The sequence below is a fragment of the Amblyraja radiata genome, chromosome 4, assembly GCF_010909765.2.
Source record: "Amblyraja radiata isolate CabotCenter1 chromosome 4, sAmbRad1.1.pri, whole genome shotgun sequence".
NCBI lineage: Eukaryota > Metazoa > Chordata > Chondrichthyes > Rajiformes > Rajidae > Amblyraja > Amblyraja radiata.
This window is the reverse complement of record NC_045959.1, coordinates 35,890,333-35,916,245: the sequence shown is the minus strand read 5'-3', so window position 1 is coordinate 35,916,245 and position 25,913 is coordinate 35,890,333. Positions and strand designations below refer to the sequence as shown.

General features: G+C 41.0%; 1 protein-coding gene across 1 annotated transcript in view; it reads right to left on the bottom strand.

Annotated features, from left to right (window-relative positions):
- The window catches only part of csmd3 (CUB and Sushi multiple domains 3), a 751,933-nt gene that overhangs the window by 334,190 nt on the left and 391,830 nt on the right, over positions 1-25,913 (bottom strand). Inside the window, 3 exon segments of the mRNA XM_033020379.1 lie at positions 357-495; positions 14,104-14,295; positions 19,908-20,110. Coding sequence (XP_032876270.1) covers positions 357-495; positions 14,104-14,295; positions 19,908-20,110 — 534 coding nt within the window.

The window sequence follows — 25,913 nt, the reverse complement described above, 5'->3', positions numbered from 1 at the left end:
ACAATGTATTGGAGTATGCTTTTTCACAATATACTTAAAACAAAAATCCTTTCTTTATGCTGGGACGTCGAAAGTGAATGCTGAGAGACTTTTTGAATGGGCTGGAATCCTGTTCTTACGCAATTTCAACATATCCCAAGGATTTATTCAATATCAATGGTAATCTAAATTGCTGATTGCACTTTGCACGCCCCAGCCCTGTGGTGATCTGAAATCACTTTCCTCATGTTAAATTTCCCAGTGCATGAACATCAAATATTTGTTATATCCACCACACGAACCTTGGCAGACAGAATTGATAGTAGATATTTAAAGGGAATGTAATTGCATTATTTGGAAGGATGAAAAATAATTACCTAATGAATGTCAAAGATATGACATAGTCATTGTTTACAGTGATGGTCCAGTCACACTCCTTGCCATGTGGATAGGGGTGCGGGTAGCTTGGTGAAAGAATAAATCCTGAAGAACTGGTCAGGTTGCCCCCACAAGGTGCTGAAAAATAAAATAAAAATAAACACCATTTTATTGACGGACACAAAAAAACAAATTGATTAATTTAAATTTATTGTGAGACAAACATTTTGTATTTTCTAGGTGATATTTTTGATGAACTTTCCATGCAGTAAAATATGAAAGTGAAAATCATACTTTTTTTTAAATTGAGGTGTGCGTTGTAAGCTAAGCCCTACATAATACACCGGGAATGGGCTGATTAAGTCATCAGATACATTAAAAATGCTTTTGCTGATTCCAAGAAGGAATAGGGTGTGTGAACAACGTCTTGAGCTAATAGTTATTTCTGTAAGTAATGCACAAATTTTAAAAATCCATTCTAGTAAATCAACTGGTACAACAATAGATATTTAAGAAGGAGGGTTTTGGCCCGAAACATTGCCTATTTCCTTCACTCCATAGATACTGCTGCACCCGCTGAGTTTCTCTAGCACTTTTGTCTACCTAAGATATTTAAGCTCCATTATTATAGGGTCTAATTGGACCTGGCACAAAAGCTTTTATAGCCTCCTTCTGTACCATGTCATTCTGAGATTCTTTGATAGTGTTGAATCAGATAAAAAGTACATTTAGAAGTGCATATTTTAGGCTTGAAAGCATATTATTATTCATGCATGTAACCTGTTACTCAAAGCAAGCTGTACATGCCAGCCAGCAACACATCAAACAAATTTAATTGATCTGTAAAAGATACAGCAAGGGATAAGCAAAAATCATATAACAGGGAGGCTCCAACCAAAAGGCTCAGTGAAAGTGGAAACTCTTGACCATTTCTGTAATGCTTAAATGTGTTCAATTGTGTGCTGTGAAACAGCTTAGAAACTAAGAACACAGTGACAGATCTTAGCCTGCTCATTTGTACATTCAGATTAGTAAAGAATTGGGTATGTTAAAGTATTGCAAAAATAAGGAACAAATCGTGTTTGGAAATATCAAAATAAATTATTGTTTTTGTTTGGTTAGAAAATATCATTTAATTATGCAGACAGCAGTGTACACAATGAACAAGCTACTAGAGCACAGCAGGTGGAACAGTCAATGTCAGTGAAAATGTCTAGACCCGTAACATCACCCATTCCTTCTCTCCAGAGATGCTGCATGTTGAGAAGAGTTACTCCAGCATTTTTTGTCTATCTTATGGTTCCTTTCTATCCAATATAAAATTTGACCTGCTGAATTCCTCCAGTACATTGTTTGTTACGTCAATTTCCCACATCTGCAGCCTCCTGCGTCTTCAGTGTACATAACTTGGATTAAAGCCAGCACTGAAAAAAAATCTATTGAATATTCAGTGCCTTGAAGATTTTAGCTTTCAACTGTATTTATTTTGGTTAATACACTCTGCCACAGTAGGCCAAAGTTAACTAATTACGACAATTATCAGTGCCACAACATTGTTACTCAGCATATCATAATCATAATTTATTAGCCAAGTATGTTTTGCAATAAAGATGAAGAATTGTTTCCAAATGTTACAGGCTTAGATAGGGTACACTGTCAGAACCTTTTTATTCGTGATGGGAATATCAAATGTTAGAGGGCATAGCTTGAAGGTGAGAGGGGCAAAGTGAAAAGAAATGTGCAGGGCAAGTTTTATTTTTGGTGGGTGCTTGGTATGTGCTTCCAGGGTTAATTGTGGAGGGCTCTTGAACACAGCAAATTAAGTTCCAGGCCTCCAGGTCAAAACCAGATTTGATGCGCATGGCTTACATTATCAGCAGGCCACGTGAGACACAAAAAATTCTGAACGTCAATAAATACGTAAAAATGTTTTTTTCCAATCTTTCATCAAAATGGCAATCGAGAGAAGATTGATACATGTTGCGTAGGGATCAATGCTGGGCTTTTACAATTCACAGTACACAATGATAACTTATATAAAGTAACCAAATTTGGCAATGATACAAATATAGGTGAGACAAGTTAAGGACAGGATGTAAATAAGCTGACATAGGTAGGTTAAGTAAATGAGCAAAAAAAAAAAACATAGCAGATGGAGCAGGAGGTTATACTTATGAGCAAGAAGGACCGGCATTCTTCAGATAAAAAACTTCCGGAGGACCTCAGCAGGTCAGGCCGCAAAGGAAAGGTGCATCGAGACCTGGGTGTGCTTGTACTTCAGTCACTGAAAGTAAGCATGCAGGTACAGCAGGCAGTGGAGAAAGTTAGTGGCATGTTGGCCATCATTGCGAAAGGATTTGAGTTTAGGAGCAAGGAGGTCCTACTGCAGTTGTACTCGGCCCTGATGAGACCACACCTAGTGTGTGCAGTTTTTGTTTCCTAGTTTGAGGAAGGACATTATTGCTATTGAGGGAGTGCAATGTAGGTTCACCAGGTTAATTCCTGGGAATGCAGGACTGACATATGATGAAAGAATGGGTTGACTGGGCTTGTATTCACTGGAATGTAGAAGGATGAGAGCAGAACTCACAGAAACATAAACAAATATTAAATGATTGTACAGGCTAGATGCAAGAAAAAATGTTCCAGATGTTGGGAGAGTCCAGAACCATGGGCCACAGTTTAAGAATAAGGGGTAGGCCATTTAGGACTGAGATGAGGAAAAACGTTTTCACACAGAGAGTTGTGAATCAGTGGAATTCTCTGCCACGGAAGGCAGTGGAGACCAGTTCACTGGATGTATTCAAGTGAGAGTTAGATACAGCTCGTAGGACTAATGGAATCAAGGGATATGGGGAGAAAGCAGGAACGGGGTACTGATTTGGATGATCAGCCATGATCATAGTGAATGGCAGTGCTAGCTCGAAGGGCCAAAATGGCCTACTCCTACACCTGTTTTTCTATGTTTCTATCTGTGGAGACAGAGGAAAGGTCAATATTTTAAGTCAAGACTGTGTACAGAAGACAGAGAAGGGTGTAACTGAGTGGAAGTCTATGACCAATGGTGCTCTGGAGGTGGTGGGGGAGGGGGGGGGGGGTCAGCGTTGGGTCCTTTGATGTTTGTGATATAATAAACCTATTAACAAACCCAAATAAATAAATGATTTGGATGAAATTGTAAGTGGTGTGATTAACAAGAAAATTACACAAAAATTGGTAGAATTGCAGATATTGAGGAGAATAGTCATAGGATACAACAGGATATAAATCAGTTGGAATTTTGGCTGGAGATATGGCAGATGGCATTTATTTCGCACATGTGAGGTTTTGCATTTTGTGAGGTCAAATGCAACAGAAAAGCATACAAATAAATGGCAGAAGATAGACACAAAAAGCTGGAGTAACTCAGTGTAACTCTGGAGAGAAGAAACGGGTGATGTTTTGGATCGAGATCCTATTTCACACTGGTTAGGGATAAGGGAAGCAAGAGATATAGACGGTGATGTGGAGAGATAAAGAATAATGAATGAAAGATATGCAAAAAACAATGATAAAGGAAACGGGCCATTGTAAGCTGTCCGTAGGGTGAAAATGGCATGATCGTTCAAGGCATTGTTGTACAGAGGGACTGCAAATCCATAGCTCCCTAAAAATCGCAACACATGTAGACAAGATGGTTAAAAAAAAAACGTACAGGATGCTTGCTTTCATCAGTCGGGGCATGGTTCAAAATATGCCACTGTATGGTGCAGTTTTATAAAACTTTGGTTTGGCCAAATTTGGAGTATTATATGTAGTTCTAGTCACCATATTACAGGAAGGATGTGGAGGCTTTGATGAGGATACAAAAGAGATTCATCGGGATATTATAGAATAAACTACAAGGAGAGGTTAGACAAAGTTGGATTGCTTTCTCTGGAGCTGAAGGGCGAACTGATAGAAATGTATTAAATTATGAGTCATTGATTGGGTTAAAAATTAGATATATTGAAAATGTTTTCCCCAGTGGAAATGTTAAATATTGGATGGCCGCTCGGGGAGGTGGCAGAAGCAGATATCAAACATTTAAGAGGCATTTAGACAGGTACAAGAAGAGGCAGTGAATGGAGGGGTCTAGAACATGTACTGGAAGATGAGCTTAGTTTAATTTGACCAGGCTCAGCACAGACATTGTAGGCCAATGAGAACTCCAGAATAGGATTTAAATGGAGAGATTATAAAATACTGCCATCAGGGTGTCCTTACATGTGAAACACAAGATGTTAGCATACTGCATATGTAGAGCAAGTAATTGGGAAGTAGGTACAATGGCTTCTCTGGAATTCTACTACCAATTTTGCAGGGCATTGATGAGACTTCTGAATACCATATCAAGTAAGGCGGTACTATTCAGTATATCATTACGATAAATATGGCTGACTCTGGATTACATAGCTCTCCTTGAGAGAGACAAGAACAGGGCAGCTTGTCATTAAATGCCAATTTAAAAATGTTTCATTAATAAACTTGTTTTTAAGATAAAGTTTGAGCTCACAAAAGCTTTTTTGCGTAACTGATGGATGGTGAAGTGCGTCACATATTATGCACATATTTTGCAGTTTCCACATGATATTGAATAGACATGACCTGGAGAAGATTAAGGCCCAATATACTCATGTTGGGTGTTGTTACAAAATGAGTGATAAAATGTAAAATTCATTAGAAATTAGAAATCTGAGAAATCAGAGGTGGCGCAGTTGGCAGAGAACCGGGTTTGATCCTGACAATGGGTGCTGTCTGTATAGAGTTTGTATGTTCTTCCTGTGACTGTGTGGGTTTTCTCCAGGTGCTTCAGGTTCCTCCCACATTCAAAAGACGGGCAGGTTTGTAGGTTAATTGGCTTCTGTAAAATTGTCCCTATGTATGTAGGTTAGAACTAGTATACGGGTGATCGCTGACCACTGTGGATTCAGTGGGAGAAAGTACCAGTTTCCAGTATCTCTACACTAAAATAAACTAAACAAAATAAAATTAATAGTTGCTATTGCAGAGGACATTAAGGAGTTCAGTTATATGGAGAGATATTGAAGCTATTCTCTGTGGAGTTGATAAGTTTAAGATGTAACATACATTTCCAAAATTATGAAGACATTTGATCAGTAAAATGGGAGAAATTGTTTCCTCTGACTATTTTTGTAGAAGACATAATAACTAGATTGCACATATTTAAAATCTTGGGCAAAATAATTAAAGGAAGATGAAGAGAGGTTTCTTCAGAAAGGACGATTAAATCTGGAACATGCTTCCTAAATGTTGGTGGATTCAGAATTTATTGGTGTTAAGAAACACACTGAGATATGGAAATAAATCCCTATATTCCAGAATATTGGATGTTTAGAGTATAGATTAAAATGAACTATTCTATCAAAGGCCAACACAGATGTGATTGGCCTCCGGTGCTATATTATTTAATTTTCCAGTAAATAGGAAATGTTGTCACTGTTTCATTTATTAGGTAAGAATCATTATTAACTTCAAGATAGTTTTTTTTCTTAAATAACAGATGTCCCTAAATAAATCAGTTTCATTTACAACATTGCTTGAATTATTTACTAATAATGATAGTGTGAAGGTGCTGAACTAATAACGGTGGAAATCAATCATTCATGTCGACTGCCTCAATGCTCATGTCAATTTAAATGCGTTTGGCAATTTATTTCCTTCCATCTTCACGATTGATATTGGGACATTTTAAAATGTAACATGGTTAATTGAGCAAAAGACAAATAAAATCCTATCATCTCCATTTACATGTGAATTGATGAGGTTAAGCTGTGTAATGTATTGAGGTGAAGTTAAAGTGAAAGTGCCAAAAACAACAGCTATCGCATAGCACCTTTAAGGAAGAGAATGTATTCACAGAGGTAGAATCAGATAAAAAGGAACATTGAAAAATGTCCCTCTGATCTCTGCCTATTAAACCTAGAGATGTGGGTAACTAAGATGACCCTTTAGTTGGTTTCAAGGAAATGCTGAGGCTATTACAGGCAAAAAATAGTTTAAAGGAATTACTGAGTGTGGCATTGTGAAATATGTAAATTAAGTAAGTGCAATTAATGCAATTTCTTAAAGTACTTCGGGCATCTTCATTTTTACATATTGGGCAGAAAAAGCAGAACAGAAAAATCATACAACAGAAATACATGCACAGAAATCACAATGCAAAAGAATCAACCCATCTGTGTTGGTGTCATTGTATCGCTTTATCATTGTATCGCTGCTGACATATCCATTTCACTTGCACTTTTTGTGCAATGTGACAAATAAGCCGTATTGTATTGTATTGTAAACTGTCATGTTAGTATCTTTCTTAATCAAAACCAATGCTGTGTCCATAATATTTTACTCCCCTTTCACTCAACTATCAACTGAATTTATTCTTAAATGTTAACATTGTATTTATTCCGCCAGTAACTCTTACAATGGTTACACGATCTTGCACACAGGAGTATTCCTTCTAATTATTAATATCATTGATACATTTTTGGCACCTCTTTTTGTTTTTATTCACTTAGTCACATTACATCCAAATTTTAAAACAACAATTTATATCTGAATCTTCACAATTTGTCAAGTCCCCATTTTTACCCATTATCATCCAATTAAAAACCATGCTTCAAAATCGCTCATTTAATGCAGAGGAATTATGTATTATTTAAAATACATGTATTTCAGACATCTAATCCTGTGGACTAACTCACTCCATGGCTTCATTGAAGCTGGTGAATATTCCACCTTTCTGCAATTGAGTATATTACTTAAACCCAGCAGACCAGTCCTGTGCCCTCAGATAAATCTGATCAGTCATGATCACAATGAATGACGGTGCTGGCTCGAAGGGTCGAATGGCCTCCTCCTGCACCTATTTTCTATGTTTCTATGATCAAGACTGGGAGATTTATCAATGTTCACAAGTCTTCGAGATCCTCAAGGTATCTCCATTAATGCTCCCAAGTTCCATAGTCTGTATGTCTTTCTCCATGGTAAAAACAGAACCAAAATATTTTTTGAGGACATGCCCATCTTCTGTGGCATATTACTACTCCATGTTAATTGGATTCCTACAATGCAGATGACACAATTACTTAATCAATATGCCTATAAATCTTTTCAAGTATTCATCACCAACTTTCCACACAAAGGTACTTAAATCTTGTCCTATTATTGCATTGGGAATATATATAATTAACATTTACAACTGGTTGATTTATAACCAATGAAGCAGAGATCAACACACTGTTACTTAGTGCAATCTGCAGAAAATGTTGACAAACATAGATATGACCATGAAACAATATGATCATGGCTGATCACACAGAATCAGTATCCCGTTCCTGCTTTCTCCCCATATCCCTTGATTCCATTAGCCCCAAGAGCTACATCTAACTCTCACTTGAATACATCCAGTGAATTGGCCCCCACTGCCTTCTGTGGCAGATAATTCCACAGATTCACAACTGGGTGAAAAAGGTTTACCTCATCTCAGTCCTAAATGAACTATCCTTTATTCTTAAACTGTGAATTCTGGACTTCACAGTTCTGGACTAGCCCCACATCTGGAACATTTTTTCCCCCATCTAGCCTGTCCAATCACTTAAGAATTATCTATGTTTCTACAAGATGCTCTCTCACCCTTCAAATGAACTTGATTTACTCCATTTCCCAAATATTGAAAATGCTGCTGTGAACAGGAATAACTGATAATTTCCACATATCCATGTAAACAGCTTTCACACAGCAATTACTCTTCACCATCTACACTAATGGCCAACCAAGAAGTAATGGAATTTGGGGCTTCGCATATGCTGATGACCATGGTGTTGCCGCCCAAGATACTGATTATTCAGTAGTAGAGGAAAGGCTGACCGATGCTCTCAATTAACTAACACCATATTATGAGGAGAACCACCTCCGTGCAAACCCATCGAAGACACAGGTGTGTGCCTTCCTTGTGAGAAACCGAGAGGTCAAGAAACAACTTCAGGTGAACTGGCCTGAAACAACATTGGAGCACTGTGAGCATCCAGTTTACCTTGGTGTAACCATTGACCGATGTCTTACCTTCAAGACCCATGTTGAGAAGATTAGGGTGACAATAAGCGCACGCAACAATGTTGTTAGTAAACTCATCAACACAAGATGGGGTGCTAGCCCACAGGTCCTACAGAAAGCAAACCCAGCCCCCAATGCTTCCTGCAGACTTGTCACAGGTTGTCTCAAACCAACAAACACTGACAGCCTCTACATCCTGGCAGGCATAGTCCCACCAGACAACAGAAGACCAGGAGCCAGCATGAAGGAGCGCCAGCAGCAGATAACAGATGAACAACATCCGATATTCGTCCAGACAAGGCCTAAAGTCGAGGAAACGTTTTCTTAACTGTATGACTCCTCTTGAGGCTGGCATTACAACAAGTGAAGCACAAGTCTCCATGTGGGGTGATCGAGTATCCACTATACCTCTCTCAACTACCATGGGTCTAACGGCAAATGAGCAACTCCCTCCTGGTGCAGACCCAAGTGGGGCCAGATGGAAATGCCTCAATCGATTGGGAACTGGTGTTGGCAGAGCCAAGGTGTCTCTAAATAATTGGGGAAAAAACTCCAATGATGTCACCTGTGAATGTGGTATTGAACCACAAACAATGGAACACCTGCTGAAATGCCCTCAACTGGAAAACCAATGCACAGCTGCCGATCTCGCCACCTACAATAACGATGCTGAGAAGTGTGTTCAGCTCTGGCTGGACAATATCTAATCTTGTAATGTGGACTCCAGAAGAAGAAGTCACAGCAATTGTTTATTTATGGCAGAACACAATATTCTAGAAACATAGAAAATAGAAAAATTGTTGCAGGCATAGGCCATTTGGCCCTTCGAGCCAGCACCGCCATTAAATATGATCATGCCTGATCATCCGAAATCAGTACCCCATTCCTGCTTTTACCCCCTATCCCATGATTCCGTTAGCCCTAAGAGCTAAATTTAACTCTCTTGAAAACATCCAATGAATTGGCCCCCACTGCCTTCTGTGACAGATAATTCCACTGATTCACAACTGGGTGAAAAAAATGTTTCCTTATCTCAGTCCTAAATGGCCTATCCCTTATACTTAAACTGTGACCCCTGGTTCTGGAGTCCTCCAACATCAGGAACATTTTTCCTGGATGTAGCCTGTCCAATCCTTTAAGAATTTTATATGTTTCTATAATATATCCTCTCATCTTTGTAAATTCCAGTGAATACTCGCCTAGTCGACCCATTCATAGAAACATAGAAACATAGAAAATAGGTGCAGGAGTAGGCCATTCGGCCCTTCGAGCCTGCACTGCCATTCAATATGATCATGGCTGATCATCCAACTCAGTATCCTGTACCTGCCTTCTCTCCATACCCCCTGATCCCTTTAGCCACAAGGGCCACATCTAACTCCCTCTTAAATATAGCCAATGAACTGGCCTCAACTACCTTCTGCAGGAGAGAATTCCAGAGATTCTCCACTCTCTGTGTGAAAAAAGTTTTCCTCATCTCGGACCTAAAAGATTTCCCCCTTATCCTTAAACTGTGACCCCTTGTTCTGGACTTCCCCAACATTGGGAACAATCTCCCTGCATCTAGCCTGTCCAACCCCTTAAGAATTTTGTAAGTTTCTATAAGATCCCCCCTCAATCTTCTAAATTCTAACAGTACAAACCGAGTCTATCCAGTCTTTCTTCATATGAAAGTCCTGACATCCCAGGAATCAGTCTGGTGAACCTTCTCTGTACTCCCTCTATGGCAAGAATGTCTTTCCTCAGATTAGGAGACCAAAACTGTACGCAATACTCCAGGTGTTGCAGACTTGTCACAGGTTGTCTCAAACCAACAAACACTGACAGCCTCTACATCCTGGCAGGCATAGTCCCACCAGACTTCTGAAAGTCCAGATATAACACATCCACTGGTTCTCCCTTATCCACTCTACTAGTTACATCCTCGAAAAATGCTATAAGATTCGTCAGACATGATTTACCCTTCACAAATCCATGCTGACTTTGTCCAATGATTTCACCAATTTCCAAATGTGCTCCTATCCCATCTTTAATAACTGATTCTAGCAGTTTCCCCACTACCGACGTTAGACTATCTGGTCTGTAATTCCTCGTTTTCTATCTCCCTCCCTTTTTAAAAAGTGGTGTTACATTAGCTACCCTCCAATCCTCAGGAACTACTCCAGAATCTAAAGAGTTTTGAAAAATTATCACTAATGCATCCACTATTTCTGGGGCTACTTCCTTAAGTACTCTGGGATGCAGCCTATCTGGCCCTGGGGATTTATCAGCCTTTAATCCATTCAATTTTCCTAACCACTTCTCGGCTAACCTGGATTTCACTCAGTTCCTCCATCTCATTTGACCCCCGGTCCCCTGCTATTTCCGGCAGATTATGTATGTCTTCCTTAGTGAAGACAGAACCAAAGTAGTTATTCAATTGGTCTGCCATGTCCTTGTTCCCCATGATCAATTCACCCGTTTCTGACTGCAAGGGACCTACATTTGTTTTAACTAATCTTTTTCTCTTCACATATCTATAAAAGCTTTTGACGTCAGTTTTTATGTTCCCTGCCAGTTTTCTTTCATTATCTATTTTCCCTTTCCTAATTAAGCCCTTTGTCCTCCTCTGCTGGACTCTGAATTTCTCCCAGTCCTCTGGTAGGCTGCTTTTTCTGGCTAATTTGTACGCTTCATCTTTTGTTTTGATACTATCCCTGATTTCCCTTGTTATCCACGGATGCACTACCTTCCCTGATTTATTTTTTTGCCAAACTGGAATGAACAATTGTTGTAGTTCATCTATGCAGTCTTTAAATGCCTTCCATTGCATATCCACCGTCAACCCATTAAGAATCAATCGCCAGTCTATCTTGGCCGATTCACGTCTCATACCCTCAAAGTTACCTTTCTTTAAGTTCAGGACCCTTGTTTCTGAATTAACGATGTCACTCTCCATCCTAATGAAGAACTCAACCATATTATGGTCACTCTTGCCCAAGGGGCCACGCACAACAAAACTGCTAACTAACCCTTCCTCATTACTCAATACCCAGTCTAGAATAGCCTGCTCTCTCGTTGGTTCCTCTACATGTTGGTTTAGAAAACTATCCCGCATACATTCCAAGAAATCCTCTTCCTCAGCACCCTTGCCAATTTGATTCACCCAATCTATATGTAGATTGAAGTCACCCATTATAACTGTTTTACCTTTGTGGCACGCATTTCTAATTTCCTGTTTGATGCCATCCCCAACTCCACTACTACTGTTAGGTGGCCTGTACACAACTCCCACTAGCGTTTTCTGCCCCTTAGTGTTTCGCAGCTCTACCCATATCTATTCCACATCCTCAAAGCTAATGTCCTTCCTTTCTATTGCGTTAATCTGCTCTCTAACCAGCAACGCTACCCCACCTCCTTTCCCTTTCTGTCTATCCCTCCTGAATATTGAATATCCCTGGATGTTCAGCTCCCAGCCTTGGTCACCCTGGAGCCATGTCTCCGTGATCCCAACTATATCATAGTCATTAATAGCTATCTGCACATTCAACTCATCCACCTTATTACGAATGCTCCTTGCATTGAGACACAAAGCCTTCAGGCTTGTTTTTACAACACTCTTACCCCTTATACTATTATGCTGAAAAGTGGCCCTTTTTGATTTTTGCCCTGGATTTGCCAGCAAAAGGAAATTTTCACCTTGCTACCTATTGCTTCTACCCTCATTTTACACCCCTCTGTCTCTACGCTCACACATTTAAGAAACCCTTTCCCTTTAACTCCATCCTCCACTATCCCATTCGACACCCCACCCCCCTTATTCAGTTTAAAACCACCCGTGTAGCAGTGGCAAACCTGCCTGCCAGAATGCTGGTCCCACACCTGTTAAGATGCAATCCGTCCCTTTTGTACAGTTCCCCCTTACCCCAAAACTGATCCCAGTGATCTAAGAATCTAAATCCCTGCCCCGTGCACCAGTTCCTCAGCCACATGTTCAGGTCCCGTATCTCCCTGTTCCTGCTCTCGCCAGCACGAGGAACTGGAAGCAAACCGGAGATAACAACCCTGGAGGTCCTGCTTTTTAGCATTTTTCCGAGCTCTCTAAAGTCACGCTGCAGAATATTCATCCCCTTCTTTCCGACATCGTTTGTGCCGACATGCACTACCACTTCCGGATGTTCACCTTCGCCCTGGAGGATTTTCTGCACTCTGTCCGTGACATCCTGGATCCTGGCACCAGGAAGGCAGCACACCATCCTCGCATCCCGTCTGTTGCCGCAGAAACCCCTGTCCGTACCTCTCACAATGGAGTCTCCCACTACAATGGCATTGCCTGCCTTAGGCCTTTTTGGTTTTGGCTCAACAGCCCTATTCGCATCGCAAGCCAGTCCGCCGCTTAGTGTAAACACGTCTTCTGTCCCGACAGCTTCTAAGTGGGTGAACCTGTTCACAAGAGGTACAACACCCGGGGACGTTGGCATTCCATGCTTCCCTCCCTTTCTCACTGTCTCCCACCTTCTCTCTTCCAGTACCTTAGGTGTAACAATCGTACTGTAGGACTTGTCGAGGAAAGACTCCGTTTCTCGGACGAACCGGAGGTCATCCACTTGCTTCTCCAGTTCCCCAACACGGCCCTTCAGGAGCTCTACCTGGATGCACTTCTTGCATTTGTAGCAGCCAGAGGCACCAGCGGTGTCCTTGACCTCCCACATACTGCAAGCATCGCACTGAATCAGCTTGCCTGACATCTCCTTCTTTCGTCTCTACCTCTCAAGCGTATTGCGTGGTCTCCTCTCCTCAGAAGACTCTCGAGCCAAAGACTCACACTTTTCTCACAAGGCCGCTCACTCACTGCCGCTCCCTAAGAGCAGTCTTGCTTAAATTGACTGATAAATTGCCTGATTTACCAATTTACAAACCAAATTCCTCAGTTTTCAACTGTTTTCCCGGCACTGACTCACTTCTCTCCTCCCACTCGGGCTAGTGTCAATCAGTCTTATCTCTTGCTAATCTCCTCCTGCTGTTGCTCCCAAATCTACAGCAGTTCTGACTAAAGTCTGCCTGTGCTTGGCTACTACTTTTCAACTGTTTTCACCGCTCTGACTCACTTCTCTCCTCCCACTCGGGCTAGAGCCAATCAGTCTTATCTCTTGCTAATCTCCTCCTGCTGTTGCTCCCATTCTTTCATCATATGTCAGTCCTGCCATTCCGGGAATTAACCTGGTGAACCTATGCTGCACTATCCCAATAGCAATAATGTCCTTCCTCAAATTAGGAGACCAAAATTGCACACAATACTCCAGGTGGGGTCTCACCAATGCCCGGTACAACTGCGGTAGGATCTCCTTGCTCGTAAACTCAAATCTTCTCGCAATGAAGGCCAACATGCCATTAGCTTTCTTCACTGACTTCTATACCTACATGCTTACTTTCAGTGACTGATGTACAAACACACCCCGATCTCGTTGCTGCTCCCCTTCTCCTAATCCGACACCATTCAGATAATAATCTGCCTTCTTGTACTTGCGACCAAAGTGGATAACCGCACATTAACCCACATTATACTGCCAATTCACCCAAACTATCCAAGTCACCCTGCAGCCTCATAGCATCCTCATCGCAGCTCACACTGCCACCAAGCTATTGAGATAAAAGAGAACATTTTAAATTACACACCAATGCATACAGGAGGGCTGGGTTGCCAGTAGTATCGGTTTTCCACTTGGATGCAGGTAATTTTTTCTTCACCCTGAAGCTCATAACCAGGTTCACACTGGAAGGTGACAGTCTCTCCTGGATCCCTGCCATCTCCATTGCGACTCCCATTCATAGGTACACCAGGATCACGGCAAGCTGTCGCCACAGAGCCTAAGGGTGTAAAAAAAAAAGGGAAATATAACCAGTTATAATGTTATCTCATTTGCTGCAAATATTTAAAAATAAATAAAATGGACAAGGATAAACTGAGTAATAATATGCTCAGTTGTAAGGAAGTTCTTGCGGGGAGACAATGAATAATAACGTCAGTTGTAGGGAAGTTCTTGGTGGGAAAATAATAGGTCCAGGATTAGTCCATGCTTGGAAAGGCAGGAATTAATCAAAGGTAGTCACCAGACCTTTGTTAGAGGGACATCTGTCTGACCAATCTGGCTGATGAGGGCAGTGCAGTTCATTTTGAGTCCATGAAAACGCTCATCATGTTAACTCACTCATTCCTGGGATCATTCTTGTAAACCTCCTCTGGACCTTTTCCAAATCCATCCTCAGATATGGTTCCCAAAAGTGAGTTTTGCTCACTTGTAAATGTCTGCCAATGCCAATTTTTAAATGGGAATGGCAAGTTATTGCCTTACATAATTTTTATTGCCCTTTTAAAAAAATATATCATGTTATGCATGGCACAGTGGCACAGCGGTAGAGTGCCTTACAGCACCCATGACCCAGGTTCAATCCTGACTACGGGTGCTGTCTGTACAAAATTACTTTCTCCCTGTGACCTGCGTGGGTTTTCTCTGAGAACTTTTGTCTCCTCCCACACTCCAAAGATGCGCAGGTTCGTAGGTTAATTGGTTTCGTATAAATGTAAAAGTTGTGTGTGTAGGATAGTGGTAATGTGCAGGGATCACTGGTCAGTGCAGACTCAGTGGGCCAAAGGGCCTGTTTCCACACTGTATCCAAATTATGGCTGATAAATGTTCTACAGTCTTTGGTACCTCTAATGTATCTCTGCTATTGACTCATTTAGAATAACTCTGATACTGAGAAATAGCCTGTAATTTATAGAGACCTTCAGGCAAACCAAAATACTCTACAACATTATATATTTAAAGTGCAATTATCATTGTTGCTTATCGCAAATGTTAACATAAAATGACAATTAGCTCAGTCTTGGAAACAGATGGTAGTTTTAGGGACAAATATTATTTGTGACAATTTCTTGGGCCTATGAACACATGGACAAAGCAGGCTCAGTTTTCTCAAATGAGAGCAAACATACAAAACCCCTCTGTACAGCAAAATAAAATTTAAATATACATTTCTTCTTTACAGAAACAGAGTGTGAGCAATGAAACCACTTGTCTTTGCCTTTCTTTTCCAGGTTCCTTCTCTCCATCTGTTGATCTTCACTTGCTCTAGTGAACAGAGGGGCTAGATGCCTGAAGAATCGGGATCCATCATTATATGTGCAGATCTGGTTCACTAGGACCAAGTGAATGTATTTGTCAGAATTCTGGGCAGGCAAAATGGCTTCCCCCCTAGGCTTGGAAGAGATCCAGACTGACAAGATTGAAATTTAATTTCAGATTTTCTTGAAAACCATAAGAAGCAGGTGTACTCCTATGGGCTTCTCTGGAATGGGCTCATCTTCTTCCTATTTCCACACCTGATCATCTCTGCCAACCTTTAGTCCTTGAATGATACCATAATTTGTCAACTTCTTGCTGCCAAATGGTGTATATGAAACCTGGCAGGAATCTGGGCTCAAATACATGCTGTTCCCACTTGAGTTTGAGAACAGAATAGGCAATGTTTTCAATCAACGGATTTAAGTAAGAACCATATGAATTGGAAGATAGACACAAAATGCTGGAGTAACTCAGCAGGGATGGCAGCATCTCTGGAGAGAAGGAATGGGCGACATTTCAGGTCGAGACCCTTCTTAGAAACATAGAAAATAGGTGCAGGAGGAGGCCATTCGGCCCTTCAAGCCAGCACCGCCATTCATAGTGATCATGGCTGATCGTCCACAATCAATAACCTGTGCCTGCCTTCTCCCCATATCCCTTGATTCCACTAGCCCCTAGAGCTCTATCTAACTCTCTCTGAAATCCATCCAGTGATTTGGCCTCCTCTGCCTTCTGTGACAAGGAATTCCACAAATTCACAACTCTCTGGGTGAAAAGGTTTTTTTCTCACCTCAGTCTTAAATGGCCTCCCCTTTATTCTAAGACTGTGGCCCATGGTCCTGGACTTGCCCAACATTGGGAACATTTTTCCTGCATCTAGCTTGTCTAGTCCTTTTATATGTTTCTATAAGATCTCCCCCCCCACCCTTCTAAATTCCAGTGAATACAAGCCTAGTCTTTTCAATCCTTTCTAATATGACAGCCCCACCAACCCAGGCATCAATCTCGTGAACCTACGCTGCACTGCCTCAATCACTAGGATGTCCTTCCTCAAATAGGACGCCTGGTTTGGCCAGACAAGCATCATGTCCACATTTCAAGTGCCTGCATAAAATCTGGATTGAAATCTACGTAAACATCTCCAAAGGCACACAGGTTATTAGGTTAATTGGCATGGTGTAAGGGTAAATTCTCCCTCACGCGTGTAGGATAGCGTTAATGTGCAGGAATTGCTGGTCGGTGCAGACTCGGTGAGCCTAAGGAGCAGTTCACGCGCTGTATCTCGAAACTAAACAATGCATGCTACAGCTGCAACACCTGTTGGCAACGTGGCATTAATGCTTCAAAAATCAATGTCAGTGATGTAGTCTGGCGGGGGGGGGGGGGGGGGGGGAAGATGCATGCTTCAGGTGAAGGATGGCACGGATCACAGAACAGGGCGACATTAAAAAGTGCAAGATAGCCAACAGATTAATTGTAAACCAGCTGATGACATTAAGAAAGCATCCAAGCATGACAAAAGGTTTAGAGTAAATGATTAAGATTAGTCACTCTCAGGATAACAATCCTTTATGTTGAGAGTGCTTGAAAGCATAATTAATTTCTTCAGAATTGTTATTTTAAAATAGATAATAAAGAAAATACAAACTGCATTTAATTAACTATTAGAATATAATATGTTGTTCTGTTTCAGCATGTGAAGTGTAATTAAAGAACTATTGCCAAGAAATTGGATAACTTTTTGCGATTTAATATATTTGCTGCTTATAAAATTCTGAAAAAAGTAAAATCTGGCGAAAATACAGATGCAATGCTATGGCATTTTGCACACCAATTAATTAATATGCCTAAAATGGAGCTGAATGCAAGCGCGTAGTTGGCTGTATCATTGTGCAGTCACAAAGGAGGTGATTAGACTTTAAGGAGCTTCTCTTTCTGCGGCAGTTGCAGAAACAGTGATGACGCAAAATATCAGGAAGCAGCAATCTCCATTGTGTGTGGCCACCATTTATCCAATTGGTTGATTAGGCCCGTGCCGCAAGCAGGAGATGATCCATTTGGTGGCCATCACACCATGTTGCATTGAGGTGCATTGGACATAATCATTCAGTGAGCATCTAGTGATGTGTCTGAACATAAAACAAGCAAGCATTCTTGACACGATTCAACCTTACCTCTGTTTCTCTTCCCAAAGATGTAGCCAGAACTCTCATTTCTAGCATTTCCTATTTTTATTACTACAGTACTGCCCTTGTTACCTGCCATTCTAATTTCCTAAGATGACCTCACTTTTCTGAAATTCTCTATTCCATTTGTCCCTAAGATTTTATCTTTTAGCAACATCCAAACTAAGATTTTCTGAACATAGGTTTTTCTTCATTGGCTTCAATTATTTCCACAGCTTGACTGAAATGGATAAAGTTGGCACCTTAGTTCTGTAGCGTGTACAGTTGGCACCTTAGTTCTGTAGCGTGGGGGATAGACAAAACCATCGGGAATTTTCCTGGTCATTACCTACAACAGTAGGATTGCCGAAGTACATTCCAAGGATTGACACTGCAGTCATTACGTGATAGTGATGGAGACAGTGAGCATCTTGAGGTTAGATTGAATACCAATCAAACAGTAAGCTTAGTTGTTATGAGATGCAGGAATGTTACAGTTCGCAAAAGGATATGACAATCAGCATCAGTGGTATTAACAGTGGCATCAGTGGTGACATCTCAGTGTAATTGAAAGCACTCTGGAAACAACTCCTGGAAACAATTCCTATGGATTGGAGGGTAGCCAAAATAATTCCACAATTTAAAACATGGAGGGAATGAGACAAGAGGTAATTGTAGTCTGGGTAGAAGTCTGCTAGAATTTACTATTAAAGATGCCACAGCAGACTATTTAGAAAACAGGGAAAATATCAGAACATCAGGATTGAGCAGTCTGAAGGGATGTTCTTCAGGGATGCTGCCTGACCCACTGAGTTATTCCAGCATGTTGTATTTTTCAATAGGGTCAGTCAAAATCAGCATGGATTTATAAAAGGAAAATCATGCATATCAATCTTACTGGAATTTTTAAAAATATGAGTAGAGTAGATGGGAGAGTGCATGCAGACTTTCAGAAGGCTTTCATCAAGTTCCTACATGAGAGATTAGTGTGTAGAATGATCACTATGCTGAAGGGCTGTGGGTGGCCATCTATTGATTCAGCAAAGCACCGTTATATTTGTGCCAACATTGTTTACACTTTTTGCCTTGTTCTTTTTCTCGGAATTTGCTTGAAAACTAAAACTTCCTGTTGTCACCAACTGCATCAATAATAATGAACAGAACTGCAACAAACACTTTCAGTATGTACATCTGTTTAAATGAGAATAGTTTAATAATGTAAATATCAGATAAGTGTTACTTTGCACATATTAATATTTCTATATTTGCTTTAGATTTATTTCCATGAACATAGAACACTACAGTACAGGAATAGGGGCCTTCATCCCACTATGTCTGTGCTGAACATAATGCCAAGGCAAACTCTTATCTGCCTGCACAGAGTCCATATCCCTCCATTCCCTGCATCTCCCTATGCCTATCCAAAAGTCTTATATCTGACAATCTCCACCCCTGGCAGCGCGTTTCAGGCACTCATCACCCTCTGTAAAAATCTTGCCCAGCACCTCCGATAAACTTAGTCCCCTTTAGCTTAAATCTATGCCCTCTGGCATTTGATATTTCCATCCTGAGAAAATGGTTGACTGTCTACGCTATTTATGCCCCTCCATTTTATATACTTCTTCGAGGTTTCCCCTCAACTTCCGGAATTCCAGAGAAAACAACCCAAGTCTGTCCAACTGAGTAGCTAATATCCCCTAATCCAGGCATCATTCTAGTAAGCCTCCCTTGCAGCCTTTCCAAAGCCTTTACATGATTCCGATAATGGGGCAACCAGAACTGCAGCTTAGACAAAGTCCTATAAAGCTGCATCATGACTTCCTGATTCTTGTATGCAATGCCCCACCAGTGTAGGTAAGCAAACCATACGAGTTGTTAACCACTCTAACTACTTCTGTTTAAGAAAGAATTGCAGATGCTAGAACAATCGAAGGTAGACAAAAGTGCTGGAGAAACTCAAACGTCGCCTATTCCTTCTCTACATAGATGCTGCCTCACCCGCTGAGTTTCTCCAGCATTTTTGTCTAACTACTTCTGTTGTCACTTTAAGGGAGTTATGGACTTAGAAACTTTAATCATATATTAAACCTGCTGAGAAGGTCTTTTTAACTAAAGTACACATTCATCCTTCCCACACTAAAAAGGGGATGCACTTTACATGGAAATAAATAATTAACCTGATACTTACTTGAAAACTGGACAGCAAATCCCGATTTACTGATGAAGAAGTCAGTGTCAAACTGGATTGTGATAATGTTGAGGGTGCTGTGGATATTATCAGGAAAAAGAGATCCGCTAACTTCTTTCAGAAGCATCTCGTTCTCAGGAAGACCATCCCACACACGTAAAATGTCATGAGATGCCTCAGTATCAAACGCAATAAACTGAAGACTGAAAAATGAAGAAAAGTGATCATTATAATAGACAGCCTAAATCTACAAGATTGGCATAATATTGAAAATATTTTGCAACATGGAAAATATTATGACCTGGACCACTGGTTAACAATCTGATATTTGTGGATTAGCAACGCAAAACTGCAATGTCTGGATAGTTTTCCTCTTGATCTGTGGCGATTTCAGCATTGCTAGGGGTCGCTGATGCCACACAGAGTAAAATGCACTCTTGATGTCAAGTACCCTCACTTACAAATTAATGAGAGACTTGAAGTCAGTTTTGAACCATAACAAGCTCTTAGAAGTAAAATTAACACAGCTCCAGCCAAATGAGAACTATCAAAGTGTCCCAAAATAACGCAATGAAACATTGGAAAGTGACTCAAGAAATGAACCACTGTGTGGGATAAAAACGAGCTACAGATAGCGTTTAGTAACACGGAAAATCAAGGAAAGATTTCAGGAGTGTTAAACCGGTGATGAAAGGTCACCCACCTGAAGTTTTAACTTTGTGTTTGTGTTGCAGTCACTGCAGAAACCATTTAATTTATCGAACATTTTCATTTAATTTTCCAATATTCATTGTACTAAGCTCAGAGATTTAAAAAAAACTGCGCTCAATACACACCTGTGCCACTAAATAACCTCCAATATGATCAATGAAATGCCAATCACAAAATTTCCCCTTCAATGTTTAGCCGTAAGTCTATATCACTGCTTAACAGCAGGACAGTTGTCAATCTTTTTCTAATCTTTCCAATCCACTTTATTCTCTGGTAACTTCCTCACAATTAAATCTTTTGAAAAGCCACCGAGAGTTCCATGGGACTGAATGCCATGTTTTCGCAAAACATTACATTTATACCAAAAAAAGTGGATTCTGCTAACTCAGCCATAACGACCAAGGTGCCAATCTAAGCTCGTCCTATATTTGGCCCTTATTCCCTTTAACCTTTTCTACCCTTGCACCTGCCCAAATTAGGTTTAAATGTGTTATTGTACCCAATTCAAATACTTCCTCTGGCAGTTATTTCCATATATGCACCTTCTGTATGAAAATAGAGTGTCACTCGGGTTCCGATTTTAATCTTTCCCCACTTACCTTAAGCCTATGTACTCTTGTTCTTTATTCCCCTACCCTGGGAAAAAGACTTTGTGCATTAATTCTATTTACCTCGTGATTTTACACACCGCTCTAAGATCGCCCCTTTGCACTCCAAGGAATAAAGTCCCAGCCTGCCTAACCTCTTTATGTAGCCGAGACAGATGAGTCCTGGCAGAATCTTTGTAAATCTTCTCGCCATTCTTTCCAGCTAAATCGGAGTACAATTGTGAGGAAACATCTCCTAATCCGATTTTACACAGCCATCATCCAAAGCATGCTCACTTCATCAATAACAGTTTGGTACAGCAGTTTAGACACTCACTCCCGTAATAAACTACAGCGCATTGTCAACAAAGCATCCAAAATCATCAGCACTCCCCTACCATCAAAAGAATCACTCAATCTCAAACGGTCCATGTCAAGGGTGAAGAAAATCATTTCTGATCCCTCCCACCCAGCTCACCACATCTTCCACCTGCTGCCGTCAGGAAGGCGCTACAGCTCACTGCCCGCCAAAACATCACGATTTAAAAACATTTTCTACCCACATGCAATTCGAACTCTGAACACTCTATGACAACATCACATAGCCACCTCGTGCATGTATTGTATACTGTATGTTGTTGTGTTTTATGTTATGTTTGACGGGAATCAGCCCATTGTGTAACATCCTGTACTGAACATGAATTCCACCAGCTTGACTGTGTGGTCATTAAATAATCTGAATCTGAATTATTTAACACAGAAAATCAACTACAACTCAAATGCTTTGGAGATATCATCTCAAGTATTCTTATCATGGATGATAATGTATGTAATAAGGACGATCTGATTGTCAGCTTAATATCAGAAAGCATAAGATTAAGTATGTATAAACTAAATCATTCATCTGAGCATTTAATTTAAAATAGTAGCAATGCATAAATGAAGAAGGGCAAAATTGGACACCCCCGATAATAGCCACAATTATTGGATGATTAATTTCATCCAGTCAGTCAAATGCAAGCACCATGCTACTATACTGCAGCATCTAGACAGCACAAACTGTGTTGTTCATTGGTTAGATGTAGCAGCAGAGGACTAACATCACGAGGGACTAATAACACTAAAAGCTTGTTTACACTGCTTAAAGCTAGTCAGCACAAACCGGCCCTTCAACCTAAATTGCCCATGCCGACCAACCTGCCTCATCTACACTGGTCCCACCTGCCTGTATATGGCCCATATCCCTCTAAACCAACCCTATCCATGTACTTAAACATTGAAATAGTTCCAGCTTCAACTACCTCCTCTTACTACGACTGTTTGTACGGTTTTCCTGTGACCGCGTGGATTTTCTCTGAGATCTTCGGTTTCCTCGCACACTCCAAAGACGTAAAGATTTGTTGGTTAATTGGCTTGGTGCAAGTGTAAATTGTACCTAGTGTGTGTTGGATAGTGTTAATGTGTGGAGATCACTGGTCGGTGCAGACTCTGTGTCGAAGGGCCTGTTTCCGCACTCTCTCTGAAAATCTCTGTGACTGAAAATGAAATCATTTTGACCTTACCAAACACAAGGTTTAGCACTACACACTACTAATCCCAGCTGTGGAGACATTGGTATAGTTGTCTTGTTGTAGGACACAGATTTTTTAAATTCTTGATCTTAAACCATGTATTGTGCTTATGTAATTAATTGTGCTTTTGTATGCCATTTATTCTATGTAATGTCTTATCTTATATCTGACCTTGAGTCTGCAATAAAACGCAAGTAAGTAAACAAAACTAAAACTCTGGCAGCTTGTTCCATACACCTACCAACCTTTGTGTATAAAAGATGCCCCTCAGGTTCCCATTAAATCTTTCCCCCCTCATCTTAAACCTATGTTCTCCGATTCCCCTATGCTGGGTGCATTTACCCTATCTATTTGTCTCATGATCTTTCACGCCTCTAGGGTCATTCCAACTCACCCTGCACTCCAAGGAATAAAGACCCAGTCTGCTCAATCTCTCCCTATAGCTCAGGCCCTCAAGTCCTGGCAACATCCTCAAATCTTTTCTGCACCCTTTCCAGCTTAACAACATATTTTCTTTCACATGATAACCAAAACTAAACACGATACTTTAAATGTGGCCTCACTGTACAGCTGCAACATAACCTCCAATTTCTATACTCAACACTCTGACTGATGAAGGCCAATGTGCTGAAAGCCTTCTTGACCACCCTTTCTACTTATGACACTTTCAAGGAGCTATGTATCTAGAATCCTAGATTGCTCTGCTCTAACAATACTCCCCATGGCCCAGGCATTCACTATGTGGGTCCTGTCGTGGTTTGACTTCATGAAAAATGCAACACCCTGCTGTTCCCTTTTTAAAATTCCATTAACCATTCCTCAGGTCACCCACCCAACTGATCAAGATCCTGCGGCAATGTAAAAGTCCCTAGTGTGTGAAGGGTAGTGTTAATGAGCTGGGATCATCGGTTAGCGTGGACTCACCGGACAAAAGGGTCTGTTTTCGTGCTGTATCTCTAAACAAAACAAAGCAAGTGCTGCAGTGCAAACTCAGACTTCCTCAAGGCTGTTTAGTTTCCATAGGTAATATGGCTTGTTGAGTTATAACAATTAATAATAATAAATTACTTGGGTTGCTATCTCCTTGCCCTGGGAAGTAGAAGCAATACTGTTGCTATCTGAGGAAGACAGCAGGGTCTTCCTTGTACTGCCAATCCATCAGTTCAATTCTGTTCCCCATCAGTCAGACATCCTGAACTAGTACCCCCCAACCAAGATGCTACAGAATAAAACTGGGCTTTCAGAGTTGAAAGCTCCTTGCAGTCTCCTCCAAGGCCTACAGTCTCCTCTACTAAAAGTAAGCAGCAGTTCATCTGTCACAAAGCAGGCACAGAGGGAGCACAGCCAATGAAAATCAGAACAGGTGAAGATACCTGGAAGACAGTCAAGAATATTCGATTTTTTTTCCCTTGTAATGAGGCATGTTTTGAGTAATAACTATTTTTGAGATGTTTATATCACAATAATTGTTACTTTTACAATGCGAATGAAAAGACATTGTCATGAGGAGTGACCGGAGATAGATGGGGTGAATTCACAATTATGGGCATTGTACGTCATAGAAACATAGAAAATAGGTGCAGGAGGCCATTCGGCCCTTCGAGCCAGCACCGCCATTCATTGTGATCATGGCTGATCGTCCCCAATCAATAACCCATGCCTGCCTTCTCCCCATATCCCTAGATTCCACTAGCCCCTAGAGCTCTATCTAACTCTGTCTTAAATCCATCCTGTGACTTGGCCTCCACTGCCCTAAGATTGTGGCCCCTGGTTCTGGACTTCCTTGACAGTCCCTCGGGATCAAAGACGACTCGCTTCCAGTCTGGTTTTGCGCGTTCCGAGATGACTGATGAGGCCAGACTGGGAACCATAGGCTTAGGATAGGGCATGTCTGACTGGGCAGGTGGGTGGATAGTTTGCGAGATGGCCCCTTCCTTCTACTGTGGTCGCAGGGATTCTGTATGCTTCTGACACATGGCGTCAAGGTTTTCAAACCAATCCAAATACTCCCATTTCAATTTTAGCAGTTGACTGATTCCCATCGCAGGCACAAAGCCACACTGACTATTCCTAATCAGTTGTTTAAGAAGGAACTGCAGATGCTGGAAAATCGAAGTAAGACAAAAATGCTAGAGAAACTCTGCGGGTGAGGCAACATCTATGGAGCGAAGGAACTAGGCAAAGTTTTGGGTCGAAACCCTTCTTCAGACACTGCTCCATTGATGCTGCCTCACCCGCTGAGTTTCTCCAGCATTTTTGTCTACCTTCGATTTTCCAGCATCTGCTGTTCCTTCTTAAACATTCCTAGTTCTTGCCTTTCCAAATGCAGCGGGTCTCTGTCTTTCCGCATCCTTCCAGTAACAAATACATCACTGATATTAGGCTCACAATCCAGTAGTTCTCTAGCTTTTACTTACAGCTCTTTTAAATGAAGAGATTATATCAGCCACCTTCCAGTCTTCCAGCATCTCACCCATGGCTAAGGAGATACAAAACAATCTCTGCTTGGGTTCCAGCAATTTCACCGATTGCTTCCCACCAATATTCCAGAAGAAAACTGGTCTTTGTTATCCAAAATCAAATTCTAGACCTAGAATAGTTAGGCCACTTGCAGCCTCCTCTACTGAAAGTCTGCAGCCATCCATCAGGTACAGTGGAACAGGAACTGCAGATGCTGGTTTAAACTGATAGACACAAAAAGCTAGAGTAACTCAGCGGGCCAGGCAGCATCTCTGGAGAGAAGGAATGGGTGACGTTTCGGGTCCAGACCCTTCTTCATCTGAAGAAGCGTCACCCATTCCTCGTTTCCAGAGATGTTGCCCGTCCCAGCTGAGTTACTGCAGCATTTTGTGTCTATCTCAGGAACAGTGGATCCACTGGGATATATTACTTTGGAGATCTGTAGCAGGAAAATGCATACAGAACATAGGCATAAAGGAACATAAAAGCGTGAATACTGACAATCTTATGAGCATCTATTTTGTTTGGAAATGTTGATTCAGGTTTTTATTGTTGCATTTACAAATTCACAAATTAAAGTCTGGGAATAAGGTCATAAGGTCATAAGGAATAAGAGTAGAATTAGGCCATTTGGCTCCTGCCTTCTCCTCATAACCTCTGACACCTGTACTAATCAA